General features: G+C 39.1%; 1 protein-coding gene across 4 annotated transcripts in view; it reads left to right on the plus strand.

The window, feature by feature from the left end:
• astn1 (astrotactin 1) overlaps positions 1-20,371 on the plus strand; it is a 192,489-nt gene that overhangs the window by 72,064 nt on the left and 100,054 nt on the right. For all 4 annotated transcript variants that reach the window (XM_043260157.1, XM_043260150.1, XM_043260163.1 and 1 more), the window contains 4 exons: positions 1,524-1,608; positions 3,686-3,760; positions 8,388-8,525; positions 18,570-18,720. In XM_043260157.1, coding sequence (XP_043116092.1) covers positions 1,524-1,608; positions 3,686-3,760; positions 8,388-8,525; positions 18,570-18,720 — 449 coding nt within the window. The remainder of the gene's footprint in view (positions 1-1,523; positions 1,609-3,685; positions 3,761-8,387; positions 8,526-18,569; positions 18,721-20,371) is intronic.

A 20,371-nucleotide genomic window follows, 5' to 3' on the forward strand; every position in this document is an offset into this window, starting at 1 on the left:
GAATCTAAACGACCTTATAGTAGCCTAAAGCATGAACTACTCTGTGAGTCATAGTTTTCATTGACCACTCTGTTTAATAAAAGGTGCACCTCTGTGTACTTGCTTTTTGTTGACTAATAATCTAAAGAGAAGATGATATACTTGTTACTCGTATACTTAAAAAAATGCTTTTTACATTATTTGTTTATTTAATTAACAAAAAAGCAAGGTTTGCATTGTTAAATGTTCGCTAGTCACTCAAACATCTCTTTAAATGATATAAATGCATATGCGCTGAAGGCTGAAAGCAAAATAGAAAGTATCGTTTGTCTTTATTACTAATTAAAACGGTCGTTATAATACTTTTTGTATATATTTGAATTCCTTTGTTTAACAGTTATGTCTGAATATTAAATAGACTTCTATCTAACGGGAGCAGTGTGTGCTTAGTTTCCCATGCTTGGGTCAACCACGATGGAGAGTATTGTGCAGTGTGCTTTCATAGTTGAAACCCTCCACCTTCCCATGCTCCACCTGTATAGAACAGGTTATTTGTGCAGCAGCATCATGTCTATGATAGCGACTTCTATGTAAGGGGACCTGCGGTATATGTATATGTAAATGGCTCATTCTAAGTTAATAAAAACATAACTGTTCATTTAGTAAGGTCTTTGTACACCTCTGAAAACACAGTTGCATATATTATATTGAAACTTATGTCAATAGATCCTCTCAAATATTAAACACTGCACCTTTAAATGCTCACAGTATCTCATGGCCTTGTGCACTGGCAGTAGCTAGCTCCTGCATACTCGCTTGCAGCAGCGGCTGCAGGATACAGATCTATTTTAAATACTTCTTTTATTTAGAACTTGAAGAACATGAACTTTTTTATTTTTTACTTTAACAAAAGAAAAATTAACAAACTCTGAGAAGGAACTTAGAAATGGAACAAATTGTAAAATAATTTTTTTTACTTTATATGGATGTGCTTCATTAAAATCCCTTTACCAAAAATTTAAGTGCTAATTACACTGTAACAATTGAAAGAACAAAAAAGCTAAAAAAAAACTGGTTGCTACAGTGACTGATAATAAAACTCAGTTATCATAGGGAGTATATTAGATATTAAACAATAAAAATGATAAATATTCTGAAAGATGGAAGGATCACAAAAGAATGGGATAAGTGTCTCCAGGCACATTTTTAAAAGCCTAAAGTCTTTCTTCACTTTTTTTTAATTGACGTGGAGTCAGCATGATGCTCAAAAAAGTGGCTTTCCCATCTAGCAAGTTGGAAATAAAAGAATTAGAAACAGCATAATGTAGCTATACAAATCTTTTATGAAGTTTTTTTTTTTTTTTTTTTTTTTTAAAGTTCCATAGTAATCTATGATGACTTTAGAGTAATAACAATAGTATTTACTGAAATCGTAGAAATCTGGTACTATCCTAACTGACATCCTAACAATGATACTGCTCATCACAGTTGAATAACACTAAGATGTCAGCGATGGTATAAATGCACTTTATGTCTGTTTGCAGGAGAATGTCTCTGTTTCGATGGCTACATGAAGGACCCTGTGCATAAGCATCTGTGTATTCGCAACGAATGGGGTCCAAATCAGGGGTGAGTACCATACCATACAATCAGGGATCTGCCACCTTGAAGTTGGTCGTGCTTCTTATCTGTAGTAAAAATGTCTCTAGTGCCGATAGCCAGCCAGGTGTTATGCACTGTAGGGAAATTAAATTGGCTTGTTTGAATTAATTAGCTTTTTTGCATGATGCTCCTTCTCTGGAATTGGAAAAAGGATTAGTGTGGTGAAGCTCTGGGTCATTTTAGATTTGCGTGACAGTGATTTACATTTCGGTATACCAATGAGATACACGTATTGTGCATTTTAAATTGCATTACATGTGTAAGAAGTGATGTATTTCACCACTTGCGTGCCTCGTATCCAAGTACTGCTATTAAAATGATCAAAGAGAAAATAACTATTTTGAAGTTCTGCTGCACTTCTTTTAGTTTCGCAGCTTTTGTTGTTGCCCTCAGATATTTTAGCAGAGTTAACTGCATCTGAACAGATGGTATCTTTAATCTGAGGTAAAAAGGTGAGTGTACCTAACCAAAATACTGCTTTTCACGTCAACAAATACAGTAGATGAATAAAACACAAATGCAAGATAATGGCACAAAGTTGAGTTTTTTCGCTTCTTGGCAATCTAGATATAGTCAGAACACTTAAATGTCAGGAGCACAAGTTTCTAAACCCGGAAAGGCTTGTATTTAAGATGTTTGAAGTTAATTAGACCCTCCCTGAGGAGAGTTTCACATGCTCATCTGGGTTTGAGGCTGTCGCTCTGGAGCAGTTTGATTAAGACTTGGAGGTGAGGAAATCCTTGGCATTTTAATTGGGAGGGAGATGGGAGTGATGACGGTTGGTGAGATGGATCCGATAATTAGAAATCAAATTGGAACAATCAGGAAGATTGCCTTAGGGGAGTGGAATAGCACTGGATGTGCTTGTTCCCTTTGTGCCATACTGTGAAGGTGTGAACAGTTTTTAATTGACTCTAACACTTAGTGGAGGAGAAAGAAAGTCCATTGCCAAATGCTTTTTAAAGTTTCGAAGTGCCAAGATTTTTCCTAAACTGTTTCATATACTTGGACCTTCTTTTATATCTTAACGGAACAGTCCACTCCCCCCAAAGATGAAATGTATGTTATTGTATATCTTGTATATGTGAAATAAACTGCCAGACATTACAAGTACAGACAAAAAATGTAGTTGTTGGACTATTTTATTTTATTTTAAATTTTTTCTTTTATTTTCCTCCTGTGTAATGAATTCCCAGAATGCTTTTACTGCCTATATATAAGCAAAAAAATGTAATTGTATAGTGCATTTGTCACGCCTGTGGACTGTTTTTTGATGTTTTCACCTGCCACGTGCCCTGTATGACCTAGTGTCCGTCTTCCCTTGAATGTGATAATGTTTAGGTGTATGTCTGCAATTAACATCATTAGTTGCTATATAAAATTATTATTCCTATTATAAATTATTCTTTTTTTTTTTTTTTTTTTTTTTTTTTTTGCCCCTTTCTGTATAATAGATTTTCACAACTCTCTTGCTTTCAGTTCTCTAATAGATTACAAATGCTGCAGGGGTATGTTTACGTTTAAACCGCAGTAGGTGATCTGTGGTGTGAAATGGCCTAACCAGGCTGTTACTGCTCTTTTGCTGTGAGTAACAGCTTACTTAGAGAGGCATCAGCTCCTTGTCTTTTCTCTTATTCTGCAGCGACAGCCCCTGTCCCCACAGCTGCCTCTCTGCATTAATCTCCATCAGTTCACATAGAGCTTTGGATAAACACACACTTGAAGTCACGCTCATGTCTATACGGCATTGACTGACTGATGCTGTCAGGTCACAGTTTTTACAAACAACATCTGGTGGAGGAATTTCCATGATTTTTATATAAGAAACACTGGTTTGATGCGAGTTCAAAAAGGAACTTTTTAAAATGTTATGTTTTCGTCGCAAAGTCATGCCATTTTAAAGGTCACGTGACTTCAGTGAAGACTGGAGCTATTTAACAATGAAGAGTCTATAGTGTGATTTACATTTTTTGTTGTTGTTGTTGTTGTTTTTAAGCATGAATTATTTGTTTTGTTTTTGATTTATGTCATCTCTGTTTTTCAGCCCATGGCCTTACACAATTTTCCAACGTGGCTTTGACTTGGTGATGGGAGAGCAGCCATCTGATCGTATTTTTAGGTAAGAAAGATCACTTTATATGTGCTTTTTTAGCTTGTGACTAAGTTCAAAAATAAGGACTAAAAAACATCTAAGCAGTTCAATGAAAACAGGATTAGAAAGTCTATTAGTAATTAAAAAATAAGTGAAAGTTACTTCTGAGAAAACAGAACAATCCGTTTTAAATGGCTGCAGAAAACGCGCTTAAAAAGGTGCTGACAAGTATGTAATAGGTTTCTGTTGAGACAGAGTAGCTCGTGAAATAGAGTACACTTATTTTGTCATTTTGGCTAAGCTGACGTTTCTTTATTCAGCTTCAAAGAGCTCCTTTCACAGTTTAAATAAAAACTTGAAAATAGAAAAATGTTGTAATTACATTTAATACAGGGCCACTGCGAACGGTTCCCTACAAATAAAAAATTCATTCGTGTACAAAGGCGGGGATTTAGACGATGTTTACCTCTGGCTATAACCAGAGACTCAAGACTAATCAGTGCATTGCTTTATGCACTGGAGATGTTTCAATCTGTGAGGTGTATGTTTTGGAATATTTAGCAATGCAAATCAATTGTAGCAACATATGGTTACCTTCAGTTGCCATGCATATTCTTCATGTTCTGAATTATTCATAGATCTCATCCATGACATTCCAAAGTCCTTTGATTGTTCAACCCTAATTCGTTTGCGCAAATCACAAGCTATTTATTTACAAATCTTATGAATCAATGTTCTTTCTCGTTTGAAAGCAACACGGGAGGGCATCTTGTAATTGGAATCCGAGTTATAACACCAAAAGGTGTAAAATCTCATATCCCTTGGCTTTGGGCCACCAAACAAATACATTTCATTGGGACAATTAAATGTTTTATTTCCAAACAAACCTGCACAGACGTGAATGTTTGAGAACGACTTGAATGAAAGATTTATTTTCAATTTCACACAGCTTTTCCTCATACATCATTGATTTGTGCCATGAATGAATACGAAAGGCCATAATCAATTTTGAATGCTTCGCTTATTCATTTATCTATCTAGCTTTCGATATCAGACGGAGAAATTATGTGACTGATATTTGTTAAACTTTTAAAGTGGAGCTATAAAGTACAAGAGCGAGAGACGGAAAGATGTTGTTATGATGCGTGTGCGGTGTGCAACTGTCTGTATTTTTTAATCTGGAGGTGTTTTTTTTTTTTAGACACTTTCCAATCTGATTTACTTTCCAATCTGCAAACCATTTAAAGCTAGCCACTGTGTCTGTAAACATCTGGTGCGAACTTTGGCACCCACATCAATAAGTTGAATTCTGCAACTTGTAACAGAGCTGCTTTTATGGTTATTTCTTTTCCCGTCCTGTTCCTCCTTTGTTTGTTATTGACTCAGTGTGCTGAGATATTTTAAAAGGTTTTTTTTTTTTTTTTGATAGATGTGTTTTTCTCTTTTAACTTCCACCTGCGATGAGGGAGTTTCATCCCCGTCTCAATGTTTTGTTCGGTAATCCATTTACAAGTCATTTTCCTGCAAAACTCGACTGAAGCCATTTCACACTAGCAGACGACAATATTCAGATGTGTCAATCTTCACGTTCCGTCCCCTTTTTTCTTGAATCTGCATAGTGCAAAACGCCTGGGTGAGTTTTCAGCAAATCGGTGGCGTTCGAAAATTTCTTCTTGAGCTGTCATGGAGTTATGAAACATATATGAGTATGGATTGCACCGAAATTTCTGCCTTCAATATTTGACAAGAAACTGTTACTTGAACAGATCAGTTTACCATTAACAGCGCGTCTGACAATGAAAAAACGCTGTGCGCACATGAAATGATCCAGGTTTAATTGGATTTAATGTAAACGGTAGCTGATGATTGATGATATATTGACATAAATCAGACTGTGGTTACAGCTGATGAGGCACAAACATCACCCAGGTGTGATGAGATGCATGTGGAGAAATCCAAACTGATGAGCACAACTTGAAAAACAAGCTTGCTGTGTATTGCAGCATGTTGTGGTCAGAATTCAGATATAAATGCATTTGCATTTTATAGTAGTTTCAAATTTATGCATTAAATGTGCGTGTGTATATATATATGTATGTATGTATGTATGTATGTATGTGTGTGTGTGTGTGTGTGTGTGTGTGTGTGTTTTTGACAGTCCTCTTGTTATCGATGCATTAATATAGAATGTTGTTCACAGGTGCTTGTCTGCCCTATTTAGTATTACATTTAACACATCTTGATGTGTTAATAGGAATGGTCTTTCACATTTATATATGAGCATAGTGTAATCTCTTTAAATATTTACATTTTTAAACATGAAATTGATAGTTATGTAGTTAATGAAGAATATGAACGTTGGTGCATTGCCCTCTGTTAGGTTTTAACTGTGAATTAAAAATGCCAGTTAATAAATCGATTGATCACCTTTAACCCTGTCCAGCATCTGATATTATCAGCCACGCATTAACTATGACAGCACAACTACAATTCGAAGAGCCTGCATTTGAAAGTACTTCAGGAAAGTAAATAAACAAAGTTGTTTGTAGTGGCTTATTTAATCAAACATATAGGAAAAGATGCAGGTTTAATAGACTTAACTGTGATCAAGAAAAGCAATTTATTGCCCTTTATTAAACGGCACAGATCGAGAGTTCCATTCATACTGTAGTGCACAAGGAGAGTAATCTAAATGGGTTATAGCTGCTTTTCTGTTTTTAGCAGTTAATTTAAGGTCATTTTGTTTAGCATAGTGTATGATTTTTTTTTTTTTTTTTGAAAGAAAGTATTTTTATTCAGTAAAGTAGCAAAACAGAAAAAAGTGACTGTAAAGACTTTCATTTATAGTTTTTCTATTCATCAAATAACTCCACAAAAATGTCTTTTTTTTTAGATTGATAATAAAAATAAATGCTTCTTATACACCAAATAGTCGTATTTGAATGATTTCTGAGGGATCAGGTGGCATTGAAGACTGGAGGGATGCCTGATAAAAATTCAGCTTTGCCTTCAAGAATACATTTTAAAATATATGAAAATATAAACACATTTTAAATTGTATTCATATTTCACCTTATTACTTTTTTACAGAATTTTAGAGTATGTTTTACTTGCATTATTATTATTGTTTTAAACAAATGCAGCCTTGGCGAGCAGAAATTCCTTTTTTCAAAAACATTAAAAAAACATATTGATCCTAAACTTTTGAACACCAGTGTACATAAGGAACAGCAACAGCATAAATAAAGTCTGCAAACAGTAAAACAATACTCCTGTAACAGTAAATGCATAATTTATTCATGCCACAATGCGCACTGCAAGCTCATAAACCCTTAACAAATCAACAACATAATGTTTGTTTTTTTTATGTAGATTCATCATGTTTCACTATTCTGTTGTGTGACTAATGATAAAATGGAATTTTATTTTTACAGTGTAGGTTTAAATCACATCTTTGCATGCATAATCCTGGAAAGATAAAAGTGCTTCCAGTAATGTAATCAGACAGTATTTTTTGCATAATGCATCTTATGCAAATAAAATTACTGGGGCGATTGTTTAGCTCATGTACATGCAGCCTTTTTGAGATGCATAGGTGGAATAAAATGATATTTGAGATTACAGGGGAAAAGCAAATGAATGAAGGAATGAATCAGCGTGTGATGGAATCAATGAATCAAGTGCATCCTGGCTATTCTTCACGAGAAGAAGAAAACATGTCCATACTTGTGTCTTAGAGGTTTTTCCATTGTATGCAAGTCGGCGCTGGACAAAACTGGATTTATTGATTGAGTGTTCTGACACCAAGTCAGAACCTCAGGATTTCAAAGTGAATTGAAGTGCAGGAAAAAAAAGAGCTAGCTTGTAGATGTGCCAGTTTTCAATTACTCCCACAAACTCTTTGGACCTTCTGTTCTGGGCATTATTTTACAATGCTCCGTTGCTTTGTTTTTGTATTCCTCTATGGATATCCACCCACAAGTTGATCTTATCCGCCTGGACGTCTCTCAGCACTAAAACCAGGGGGGGGGGAGTTTTCAAGGTCAGATAAGCTTTCCGGTAATGACTCAAGTTTTAAAATGTGCTACCGTTCCAGAGTGAGGGTCAAACTGAAAAATGTGGTTATATTTGATTTTGCAGAGGAGAAGAGCAGCTATTTTTTTCCTGTCAACAATCTGTTTGAACCTTTAGATGGAACACATTATTTGTTAAACACCCTGCTCCACTGTGCAGAGGCGGATACGATAAACCAAATGAATAGGAGTCTTTACATACATGTGGGAGTCTCTCATGAGGATGTATGGCTTTTTCTCTTGTCAGAAATCATTTAGTGAATATAAACAGTAATGTGTCTTTTAAATGTTGAAATGCTGAAATGTGTCATCCTTTGTTACCTTGGACACCCCTATTTTTAGATTCCAACCTAGAATTTCAATTTAACCCTCATGGGTCCTCGAGAGGAAAACTTTTAGTTTCTTTCTTTTTTTTTTGAATTGTAAAACTACTGTCATCCAAATGCCAATTTTCTTGTCTCACAATGTAGCTTGTCTCACAATGCAGCAAACTGAATGATGTAAAATATGTTGTTTTTCTTTTTTTTTGGTAACATGGTGAGAGGTTTCTGAAATATTCACTTTGCTTTTCTGTGTTTCAGATTCACATACACTCTTGGAGAAGGCATGTGGCTGCCACTTAGCAAAAGCTTTGTCATTCCTCCAGCTGAGCTGGCCATCAACCCCTCTGCCAAGTGCAAGACAGATATGACTGTCATGGAGGACGCAGTGGATGTCAGGTACTGTAGGAAATGACATTTTCAATCTCAGCTTGCTTCAAAGAAGAATAGTTGAGCGTGATGACATGTTGAAATGCATTAGTCGATAGTTTGCCTAAAATTTTAGAGGCTAAATAAAATAAACTTTTTTTTTTTTTAATAAAAACAGTTTGGACTCATCCTCAAGATGCCTTCCAGCTGTCAGAATAATTTGTGATAATTGATCAAACATGCTTTTATTTATTTATCTGTATTTATTGATTTATGTAAGTCTTTGAAGGTCCGGAGTTTAGAAAGTTTTAAATAAATCATAAGAGATGCACACATAACATTAGCAACAGCACCTGCATTTCAAAATAAATAAATACGTTAGTTAATTAAGTAATTAATTAATTAGTAAGATTTATAGTAAAGAGTTAATTCTAGAGTGTGTTCTATGGGCCTGTAATTCGTAATATTTGGCATGTTTGTGTACTGCTATGTATTTCTGTGTGAGTTATAAGAGTGTATGCGTTTGCTATTTAAACAACGTGATGCAGGGCATGAAAATAATAACTGCGTCGGGATAAAACAAACAAAAACACTTGCATTGTATAATTGGGGTCAGTATTTTGTATGAATGTCAGGCGACAGAATTATGCAATTTGACAATGTCCTTAAAAGTCTTTTTGTCAATGTATTTTTACATGTTAAAATTGCACTTTTAATGTAAAAAGATGTGCTTTAACGCTTACTTGAGAAAGTAACCGAGTTTAGTAAAAGGTTCACTTCTTCCTCTTTGGATGCTATTGACTAAATTCATTGCTTAAATTAAAGTTGGACCCAATGCATTTTCCTTTATAATAAACCGTAATGCCATATTTGACAAGGAACTGTCAAAGATAACGATACGTAAATTATTTTAGACGTTACATGCACTTGCTAGAAAACACTCCGGTTTCACTGCAGTTAAAGTAACTAAACTTTACAAGAAAAAAAAATCTCTAAGCAGTTGAGCATGACAAATTAAAGATTACTGATCTCGGATGTCTTGGGTGTCTTTAAGTTGACTGGATAATTACAGTAAATTACAGCAACATGCCTGTTCAGTGCCTGTGGTTGCAGACTTTAAAGTAGCCTCTGTGTTTCCAGTGTCTTTAACTAAAGTGGATACAGTTAAAGGCTTTGTGAGTTAAATAAAGCTCTAAAACCCTTGTGTCAAGATGCGGTTGTTTCAGTTATGTCATCTTTTACCTTTTAGTTCTTCAGAAATCCTGATGTGATTCTTATTGTATTTTCAGTATTGAATACAACTGCGTAGTGTCTATTGATTTAATTTAGCCACTATACTTGACGTTATTGTTTGAATGGCACTTCTTGCGAGTTGTCTAATATGAGGATGATTTACTAGTAAAGAATTCCACTGAGCCCCTTCATTGAACTGCAACTCGTTTCTGATCAAATGAGGTGACTTGTATTCTTGTGTTTATTTATTTATTTATTTTTGTAAAGCTTCAAAATTGATGTGGCTTGACATTATCCAGACCTTGCAGGGGCTTCGAATGCATTGCCAAAGGGCACATGCTGATTTGATTAATTTGTTTTTAACCCAAAATTGATTAATCTTGTGATTAGTCTCTCACTGAATTATCATGGTAGCTGGTGCTTAAAGGAACTTTTAAATATTTCAGTGCTCAGGGCCTTAAAGGCAGTAAAATGAAAAAGTTACTTTTGGAAATTCAATTATAGATATCGTTTTATTCATAAGAAATAATAAAGTTGGAAATAACCTAACTTTGCAGTTATTTCCAACTTTATTATTTCTTATAAATAATAAAGTTGGAAAAACTTCTACCCTCCGAGGATCGCCACCTTAACGCGGTGGAGGGGTTTGAGTGCCTGAATGACCCTAGGAGCTAGGTTGTCGGGGCTATATGCTCCTGGTAGGGTCTCCCAAGGCAAACAGGTCCTAGGTGACAAGCCAGACAAAGAGCGGTCCACCTCACCCCTTATGGATAAAAACCGTAATGGAGTCGCGACGTCGCCCGGTATGGCGCAGCCGGGCCCCGCCATGGGAGCCAGGCCTGGGGCCGGGGCCGGCATCGCGGCGCCTGGTGGCGGGTCTTGCCCCACGGGACCCGGCCGGGCTCAGCCCGAAACAGCGACGTGGGGCCATCCTCCCGTGGGCCCACCACCTGCAGGAGGGACCGTAAGGGGCCGGTGCCTTGTGGTTTGGGTGGCAGTCGAGGCGGGGACCTCGACAACCCAACCCTGGACTCAGAACCTAGTTCTAGGGACATGGAACGTCACACTCTCTGGGGAAGGAGCCTGAGTTGTTGCGGGAGGTCGAGAGATACCGGCTAGAGATAGTCGGGCTCACCTCCACGCACTGCTTGGGCTCTGGAACCCATCTCCTCGAAAGGGGCTGGACTCTTCACTACTCTGGTGTTGCCCACAGTGAGAGGCGGCAGGCTGGTGTGGGCTTGCTCATAGCTCCCCAGCTTAGCCGCCATGTGTTGGAGTTTAACCCGGTGGGCGGGAGGGTCGCCTCCCTGCGACTCCGGGTTGGGGAGGACTCTCACTGTCATTTGTGCCTCACGGGCCGAATGGCAGTGTAGTACCCGGCCTTCTTGGAGTCCCTGGGAGGGTGCTGGAAAGTGCTCAACCGGGGACTCTATCGTCCTGCTGGGGACTTCAGCGCTCACGTTGGTGATGCTAGTGACACCTTGATTGGGAGGAACGGCCCCCGATCTAAACCTGAGTGGTGTTCTGTTGTTGGAATTCTGTGCTAGTCACGGTCTGTCCATAACGAACACCATGTTCAAGCATAAGGGTGTCCACCAGTACACGTGGCATCAGGACACCCTAGGGGCGGAGGTCGATGATCGACTTTGTGGTTGTATCATCTGATCTCGGCCGCATGTCTTGGACACTCGGGTGAAGAGAGGGGCGGAGCTGTCAACTGATCACCACCTGGTGGTGAGTTGGATTCGTTGGCGGGGAGGAGGCCAGACAGACTTGGCAGACCTAAACGCACTGTGAGGGTCTGTTGGGAACGTTTGGCAGAGACCCTGTCAGGAGATCTTCAACTCCCGCCTCCGGCAGAGCTTTGACCGGATTCGAGGAGGCTGGAGACATTGAGTCCGAGTGGACTATGTTCTCTACCTCTTTGGTCGGCGCAGCCGTCCGGAGCTGTGGCCGTAAAGTCTCGGTGCATGTCGTGGCGGCAACCCGAACCGATGGTGGACATCGCCGGAGTAAAGGATGCCGTCAAGCTGAAGAAGGAGTCCTATCGGGCCTGGTTGGCTCATGGGACTCCTGAAGCTGACAGGTACCGTGGGCCAAGCGGACCGCTGCCGGGTGGTTGTGCAGGCAAAACTCGGGTCTGGGAGGAGTTCGGGAGGCCATGGAAAATGACTATCGGGCCCGGCCTCAAAGAGGTTCTGGCAAACCGTCCGACGCCTCAGAAAAGGGAAGCAGTGCCCTTGTATACAGTGCTGGTGGGAACCTGCTAACCTCGACTGGGGATATTGTCGCGGTGGAAGGAATACTTTGAGGACCTCCTCAATCCCGCCAACACGTCTTCCACTGAGGGAGCAGAGGCCGGGGACCCGGGGGGGACTCGACCATCACCCTGGCTGAGGTCACTGAGGTTGTTGAGAAGCTCCTCGGTGGCAAGGCACCAGGGGTGGGCGAGATCCGCCCGGAGTACCTCAGGTCTCTGGATGTTGTAGGGCTGTCTTGGCTGACACGCCTCTGCAGCATCGCGTGGGACGCGGGAAAGTGCCTCTGGACTGGCAGACCGGGGTGGTGGTTCCTCTTTTTAAGAAGGGGACCGGAGGGTGTGCTCCAACTATAGGGGATCACACTTCTCAGCCTCCTGGGAAAGTCTATGCCAGGGTACTGGAGAGAGGAGAATCCGTCCGATAGTTGAACCTCAGCTTCAAGAGGAACAATGCGGGTTTCGTCCTGGACGTGGAACACTGGACCAGCTCTATACCCTCTTCAGGATGCTGGAGGGTTCCTGGGAGTTTGCCCAACCAGTCCACATGTGTTTTGTGGATTTGGAGAAGGCATTCGACCGGGTTCCTCGTGGTGTCCTGTGGGGGTGCTCTGGGAATATGGGGTAAGGGGCCCTTTGCTAAGGGCTGTCCAATCCCTGTATGATCAGAGCAGGAGCTTAGTTCGCATTGCCAGCATTAAGTCAGACTTGTTCCCAGTGCATGTTGGACTCCGACAGGGCTGCCCTTTGTCACCGGTCCTGTTCATTATTTTTATGGACAGGATTTCTGCGCAGCCGGGGCCGGAGGGGGTCTGGTTTGGTGACCACAGAATAGCTTCTCTGCTTTTTGCTGATGATGTTGTTCTGATGGCTACATCTGGCCAAGACCTACAGTGTGCGCTGGGGCGGTTTGCAGCTGAGTGTGAAGCGGCTGGGATGAGAATCAGCACCTCCAAGTCTGAGGCCATGGTCCTCAGTCGGACAAGGGTGGCTTGCCCCCTTCAGGTTGGTGGGGAGCTCCTGCCCCAGGTGGAGAGTTTAAGTATCTTGGGGTCTTGTTCACGAGTGAGGAAGGATGGAGCGAGAGATCGACAGACGGATCGGTGCAGCTTCTGCAGTAATGCGGTCGCTGTACTGGTCTGTCATGGTGAAGAAGGAGCTGAGCCGCAAGGCGAAGCTCTCGATTACCGGTCGATCTTCGTTCCTACTCTCACCTATGGTCATGAGCTTTGGGTCATGACCGAAAGGATGAGATCTCGGATACAAGCGGCGAAATGAGTTTCCTCCGTAGGGTGGCTGGGCGCTCCCTTAGAGATAGGGTGAAAGTTCAGTCACCGGGAGGAGCTCGGAGTAGACCCGCTGCTCCTCCACATCGAGAGAGGCCAGCTGAGGTGGCTCGGGCATCTGTTCGGATGCCTCCAGGACGCCTCCCAAGGGAGGTGTTCGGGCATGTCCCACCGGGAGGGCCCCGGGAAGACCTAGGACACGCTGGAGGGACTATGTCTCTCGGCTGGCCTGGGAGCGCCTCGGTGTTCCCCGGAAGAGCTGGAGGAAGTGTCTGGGAGAGGGGAGTCTGGGCGTCCCTGCTTAGACTGTTGCCCCGCGACCCGGCCCGGATAAGCGGAAGAAGAAGAGAGAAGAGAGAGAAGAAGAGAGAGAAATAACCTATAAAACATGCTGCTGTTATCCTAAAAAAAAAAAAATCACTGTCTGATGTTAATTGGAAGAAACTTTGCTGTTGAAGTTTGATCTAGTTAGTAGTTTTTGTCTCTAATTAACTTACTGTATAACACACACACACACACACACACACACTCACACACACAACAATTATTTTATTTAATTTTTTAATGGTTTTTAATTTGGCTTTTATTGCCTTTCCTTGTTGTTTTTTAAAAACACGTTCATGGCGTTATTATTCCAATACCAATACCAATATGCATGTGGCTAAAAGTGAAATCTTCTTTGCTCTGTCTTCATTTTTATTATAAGGTCCTCTAAGTGTGTCCTACTGATCTCCCGCAGAGTGGCTAGCTTTGAGGGGTCCACCATACAAAATTTGGCAGGCCATGTGGTCCCCGGGCCCCCGGGCTTGCTGAATATTGCCTCAATTCCTAGTGTTTTTCAGAGCACTGGAATATTTTGAAGTAACTCTTACCATGTTAATAAACATCATGTCTGATCTTTTAAAGAAATGGTTCGCCCGAATATGAAAATGCCATCAAATGCCTTTTTTATCTGCAGAATATATAAGTAGTATCCCTACCCCTATATTAGATAACATGAGATGAACTGATGAAAGTAACTGATTTTCATTTGTGGGTGAACTATCCCATATAAGGACTATTTAATTGAGTCATATATGCAAAACCCAAAGGGGAACCATTAACCCTAAAGAAGAAAAAAAGACATTTATAACCTCATCGACAACGTTAATATGAGATATTAAACAATTTGACTGGCTCATTGGTTGGAATTTATTCTAGAATTTATTGACTTGGCATAGCCTACTTGTGAAAGTAGAGGGAAATTCTATATTTAAGCATCATTACTTGCACTGATCATCCTAGACCACTGTTAAAGCTGTAATTATTCCTTAGAGAATTAACTATTAGTATAATAACACATTTTTTATAATAGTTTGAATGTCTTTGGACTGCAATTCCCCACACTTACCAGAGCCTGCTTCTTTGGAAAATTACCATAGCTGTCGACTTCATACATCACACAGTAAATATTTGTTCATTTCAAGCACGGCAAACACATTTCACAAACGTTGTGCAAGTGAACCAGTACACCGCTTCTACTCCCAGCAGCATAATCTGATCCAAGGAAAAGCAATCTTGGAACTGCACAGAACAATCAGTTTAGAGAGAATACAGTGTAGAATGGACTCTGTATTGGTGTCTATAAAGGAGATGTTTGGAATGTCATTGCATTTATGTTTCAGCATGATTGTTCACAAAAGGGTTCTGTGACCATAGGTGGTCTGCAGAAAGGCCACAGGGGGCCAGCCAAATATTGTTTAAAATTGATGGCTAAAACTAAAATATAATATTAAATTCAAGTGAAGCTAAAGTTCAGAAGCAATGAATCAGTTCCTGTGATTCTGCTGGTTGAAAATGTATTTATTCAAATTAAAATGGAATGTACAATGACCCAACTGACACACTACGGCTGATATAGTATATCAGTCTGGCTAATGGTAAGCGTTTTTTAGTGCTTCTTTCTGCAGGTTACATTTTTACACTAGTAGGTGACTTGTGCCTTATTTTAATGATTTAAACGCAAAGTCTAAGGCGCACAGCGCAGTTGAACTCAGGGCATGTCCTAATCCACTTTTGCTATTTTAACAACTGGAAACGGTCGGTGCACTGGGGTGCATTGTTCGAATTGGTTGTCTCTATTTTCTTAATAACTAATGGGTGTTTTTTTGAGCGTAACATGCAATAAACCAATCAGAGTCTCATCTCCCATTCCCTTTAAGAGCGAGTTGCGCTCACGCCATGGAGGATCACTATTCACACTACCGGAATTTGCAGACACGAAAAATGGAAGCGTCTCTGGAGAGGGAACAGGGGCCAATTCTGATACACGCGATGACTGTCCATCATTACATTATTGTATTTATGTAGCTCATACAATAATATTATTTTACACTGTAATCCTTTAGTTTTTAATATTTAGCACATGTGCTGCTGCACATCACTGTGTGTAATAAGCAAGTCAATGCGCACTGTGGACCTGCCCAGAGGCACATTTTCTACTAAGGCGCTCTTTAAATAACAACAATAGCAAAAAAAAAAAAAATACTGCGCCATTGACTTTACACCAGGTTTGAGATAGTCTATGGTGCAGTCTGTTTTCAGTTCCTCAAAATAGCAATGCGCCGACAATGTGTCTGAACACACACCCATGAGCGCACAAATGGGCGCAAATGCATTTGTTAGTTAAACGACGTGGCGTTGGACGAGAAAATTAGAACTGCGTCAGGCTGAAACTAGCTAACACTTGTGCTGCCCCTTGCGCCGGGTGTATGATAGGGCCCTTTGAGTGAGTGATTAAGTGAATCAGAGTAGAGCTGGACATTATTATTCATGACCCTTCGAAATAAGCCAAAATCAGACGATTTCATTCTAGGGAGAAATCCTAGAGTTGTAAATGGACATGTAAAACCATTTCTGGAGAATTTACCTAAGGCAAATACCTTACTATGTAGATATCAGAGGACAATTTAAAATATTGTAGCAATGCATTCTATGGCTTTAATTAGTGAATCATCGATTAATTCGGTAATACAATATGCTGTCATTTGTTAACATTAGTTAATGTATTAACTAACACAAACAAACAATAAACCGTGCATTTATTACAATATTCTTTGTTAATGTTTCTTAATTAAAATACAGTTGTTCGTTTTTTGTTCATGTTAGTTCACAGTTCATTAACTAACAAACACAACTTGTGATTTTAATAATGCATTAGTAAATGCTGAAATAAGCCTAACTTTAAGATGAATAAACATTGTGGAAGTATTATTCATTTTTAAAATTGTTTACAAATGTTAACTATTTTAAACTTATTGTAAAGTGTTACTGTTCATTCCACAAAATGATTAATTATTATCACTGAATCATTTAATTAATAAAACAAATGAATAATTCAATTATTCACCCAGCCAATTCATTCAAAAGTGTTGTTTTTTTCCAAACAAAGCAGCTCCGCTGTGACCTTGAAACTAATTTTGTTGGAAAAAGTAATATTATATATAAAATATAAGTTACTATGTAATAATGTTAACTTATTGTTTGTTGGGTTGCTGTACAAAAGGTTCTATACAAAAGCAATAATAAACAATTATTATTATTATTATTATTATTATGCAAAGCTTGAGTGCAACTCCTCCAGTTACCAGGCTTTAGAACTATATCAGAGATAATGACTGATTAGTTTCTTAGCTTTTGATTAAAAAGTATTATATATCACATTTGTCACAGAGTGAATCTTCTATTACTTGCATGGCCTTCTTTATTACAGTCTTAAGTGAAGGTTCAGTTTAATTACTTCTTGCTGCTGTTGAAAAGAGCAGGCAGCACTTATTCAGTGTCTAGTCTGAAAATACTTGCTTTGTATTTGGAGTTAAGCTACTAATTAGAGCTTCCACAGACTTTCTGTTCTAAGCCCTGCCAATTGAGATCTTTTGTTCACAGAGGTAGATTTGTCTCAATTTGTTCAAAGTGCCCTCATTACCGTGGAACGGGAGTCATTATATATTCTGCCTTATTATGGTAACATCTTTCCCTAACGACCATAACATCATGGCTTTAAAAGGTCTGCCTTCTCTTGTACTACTAGTATTTTGCTAAGATTTGTGAGAGAGGGAACCCGAGGTGAGAGCTGCAGTGTTTTTTTTTTTTTTTTTTTTATTAAGGTGGACATTTACTGAGAATCTCCAGAGATTATAGTTCACTGCGAAATGTGAGGCGCTTATAATTATTATATATATTGTCTAATATAAGAAATCCTTGATCTTTTTAGCAGGATAGATACTTTTATTCCCTTCTTTTTTTAAACAACATCCCCAGACATTCAATGCTGTACGTTACAAGTGACGTGTTTCATCACAGACTGTTTTGTGAATCTGATGAAGGGTTAAGAAAACCGACAGCAGCACATGATAGACAGTTAAATCCTAATGGTTGAGAGAAGTGGAAAGTCGTCATGAAAACATTTACGCAAGTTAATGTAAGTAGTATGACAAAAATAGAATTGATTTATTTTTTTCATTTGTTCAAGTGTTCAGGAGATGCCTGAATGCATGATCTAAAAAGCGTACCCTCTAATTCCTTTCTCTGGTTTTATATTTATGTGTGCGCATATTTGATTGTCATTTGCATAATTTTTAAATACTGACAGACCGTGTCTGCACTTGGCTTTGAGACAGGATTTCGTCGGCCACTTCGTAACAGAAAAATAGGAAAAACAAAACTTGGAACGTAAAGGCGGTATTTCTGTCTTGAAACCGAAATCACAGTAGCACAACTATGAATCCATTTATCACGGCACTCCACTTCTCCAGCAGCCTGGTGATTTCACACTCTTAAAATATATTAGACAATAAAAGGTCACTGGTTTGCTCCTTCATCATGACCACTGCCCATTCATATTTCATAGCAATGATAAATATTTGGATGTTTCAAGTGCTTTAGAAAGAGGGGGGGATAAATATAACCTAATACAATTTTCCATCCTCGCAGCTAAACCAAGGTCAGAGCAATGGAGTTCGTCTGTTCAAGGTTTAGCCATCAGTGCTGTTGTTTACTTTTGCTGCTTTGGAAAGCTTTTCCCTTTAGTTGGATTTATGGTAGCGTATAAAAGACACCGTAGTCAGTTTCAACTTTGTTATTTGCCTCTATGATATCAAGTTCTTGTAATTTTTATGTATTGGATAAAGTGAAAAAAATAAAATAAACGTGCAGATTATAGTTACACATTGTCCTAATGATGGCTAAAGATGTTAGAGGATGTTTGCGGTGTTGACCTGCCATTACTAACTGGGTTTTCTATGCGTCATTGTTCATCAGGGAGGAGCTGATGATTTCTTCGTCCTTTGACAGTCTGGAAGTGCTGCTCGACTCTTTTGGCCCGGTGCGTGATTGCTCAAAAGACAATGGGGGCTGCAGCCGAAATTTCCGTTGCATCTCTGATCGCAAATTGGACTCCACTGGCTGTGTGGTGAGTTGTCGCTGCCTTTCTTATTTTTAGCGTTGTAAAAAAAATCAAACGAATGAATTATATTATGTTGATTAATTAAATCAATTGCATATAGTAGTAGAAATTGAGAAGATAATTAATTTGTTAATTCAAAGTTTTATTATCATTTATTTTTTAATTCATTTAAAAATGACTTTAGAAAACCATATAGTTAGTTTTATATTCATATTACGAGTTGTCATGTCACCCTTTGGTATCCATCTCTTTTCTTGTTCCTCTCAGCTGTCTTGTTATCTCTCGCTTGATGCAGACTTCTCTGTTAAGTTGTTTACATACTGTCATAGACTCATAACAGAGATAAAAAAGCCATTTCGACGCCTGTATTGCCATAAACTTACAATGTTCATCCAAAGAACAACCTCTTGTTCTCAATTTCTAAAAAAAGCATTTACTTTTATAAGTTAGGGCTTCCTTGTCTGCCGAAGGAGTTTGTCTCTTACCATGAAAAATCGTATTTGTTTCTTCCATTTCTTTTTCTTTTACATCACACTCACTCTCTCGTCCTCACTTGTGGCTGTTAAGCAGCCATGAAATGAGCCAGGGGCTCTGATTTCACTCACCATCTGGCTGAGGTACGCTTAAAGTGTTTGATTTCTCACTCTGGCATGCGCCGTGATTAGTGTGTTTGGCTGGCCCTGCTGATGGGAGGATTGTTTCAGCCAGGGTTTATGAAAAGTGCTGTGTCTCATCCATCTTTCTGACACTCACTTCATTCATGATCTCCCGCTCATGTTTATGAACATGTGAATCAGGGTCTGTGCAGGTACGTGTCTATTACCAGCCTAATTAGATAACCGTTCCTGTCCATTGAGATGTTTCGTTTGAGAGGTATTCGCATTGATTTTATTTTCTGAAAACTGAGTGACAGCGGTTGTCATGCATCTTTTTGTTTTGTTTAATTTTGTCGTTTTGGGAAAAAATTATGTGTGTGTATGTGTGTTTGCTTTGCCTTGTTAGTTTTACCACCTTAACAGTTATTTAAATTAGTGCAAGGCTTGTTATTCTAGTTTTTAAAGATCCACGGTTAAAATCCTGCCTGAATGTACGTCTATATTTTTAATAAACCGATCAAAACTGCAACTGAACTTGGTCACCATGCTTTTTTGTATTCAATGCGGAAAAAAAATATAGGAGCAAAATCAGGGTTGGCAGATCAAAAAGGGTTACTTTGTGGTGCACTGCTGGCTAGCATAGTTATCAGTTATTTTCAGTGGCATGTAATATTTTATGCTTATAAATAGAGCTGTGACTAATGTGAATGTTTTTGTAAATATCTGTTAATGCAACCATAAAACGACATATGCACCTATTCGTAGATTATATTAAACATTACACAGTAGTGACTGTCTTGCTATACTCGTGAGAGGCTAAAGTAAATAAAGTGTAAAGACAAATGTATGCCCCCGTGCATATGCAAGCATTCATTAAAACCAAAACATAATGTGGAGGAGGCATTCATAGGACAGTGTAGACTGACAAGGATTGATGAGGGGGCGGAGTCAGGAAATGACTGACAGATGAGGTCACTGCACCACTAAATTCTGCTGGGTCTTCTTTCTTACTCGCATTTGCATATTGAATTGTGAGTGATTGATCTCTTCTGTCTTGTCTC

This window comes from Puntigrus tetrazona, chromosome 2 (assembly GCF_018831695.1).
Source record: "Puntigrus tetrazona isolate hp1 chromosome 2, ASM1883169v1, whole genome shotgun sequence".
Taxonomy (NCBI): Eukaryota; Metazoa; Chordata; class Actinopteri; order Cypriniformes; family Cyprinidae; genus Puntigrus; species Puntigrus tetrazona.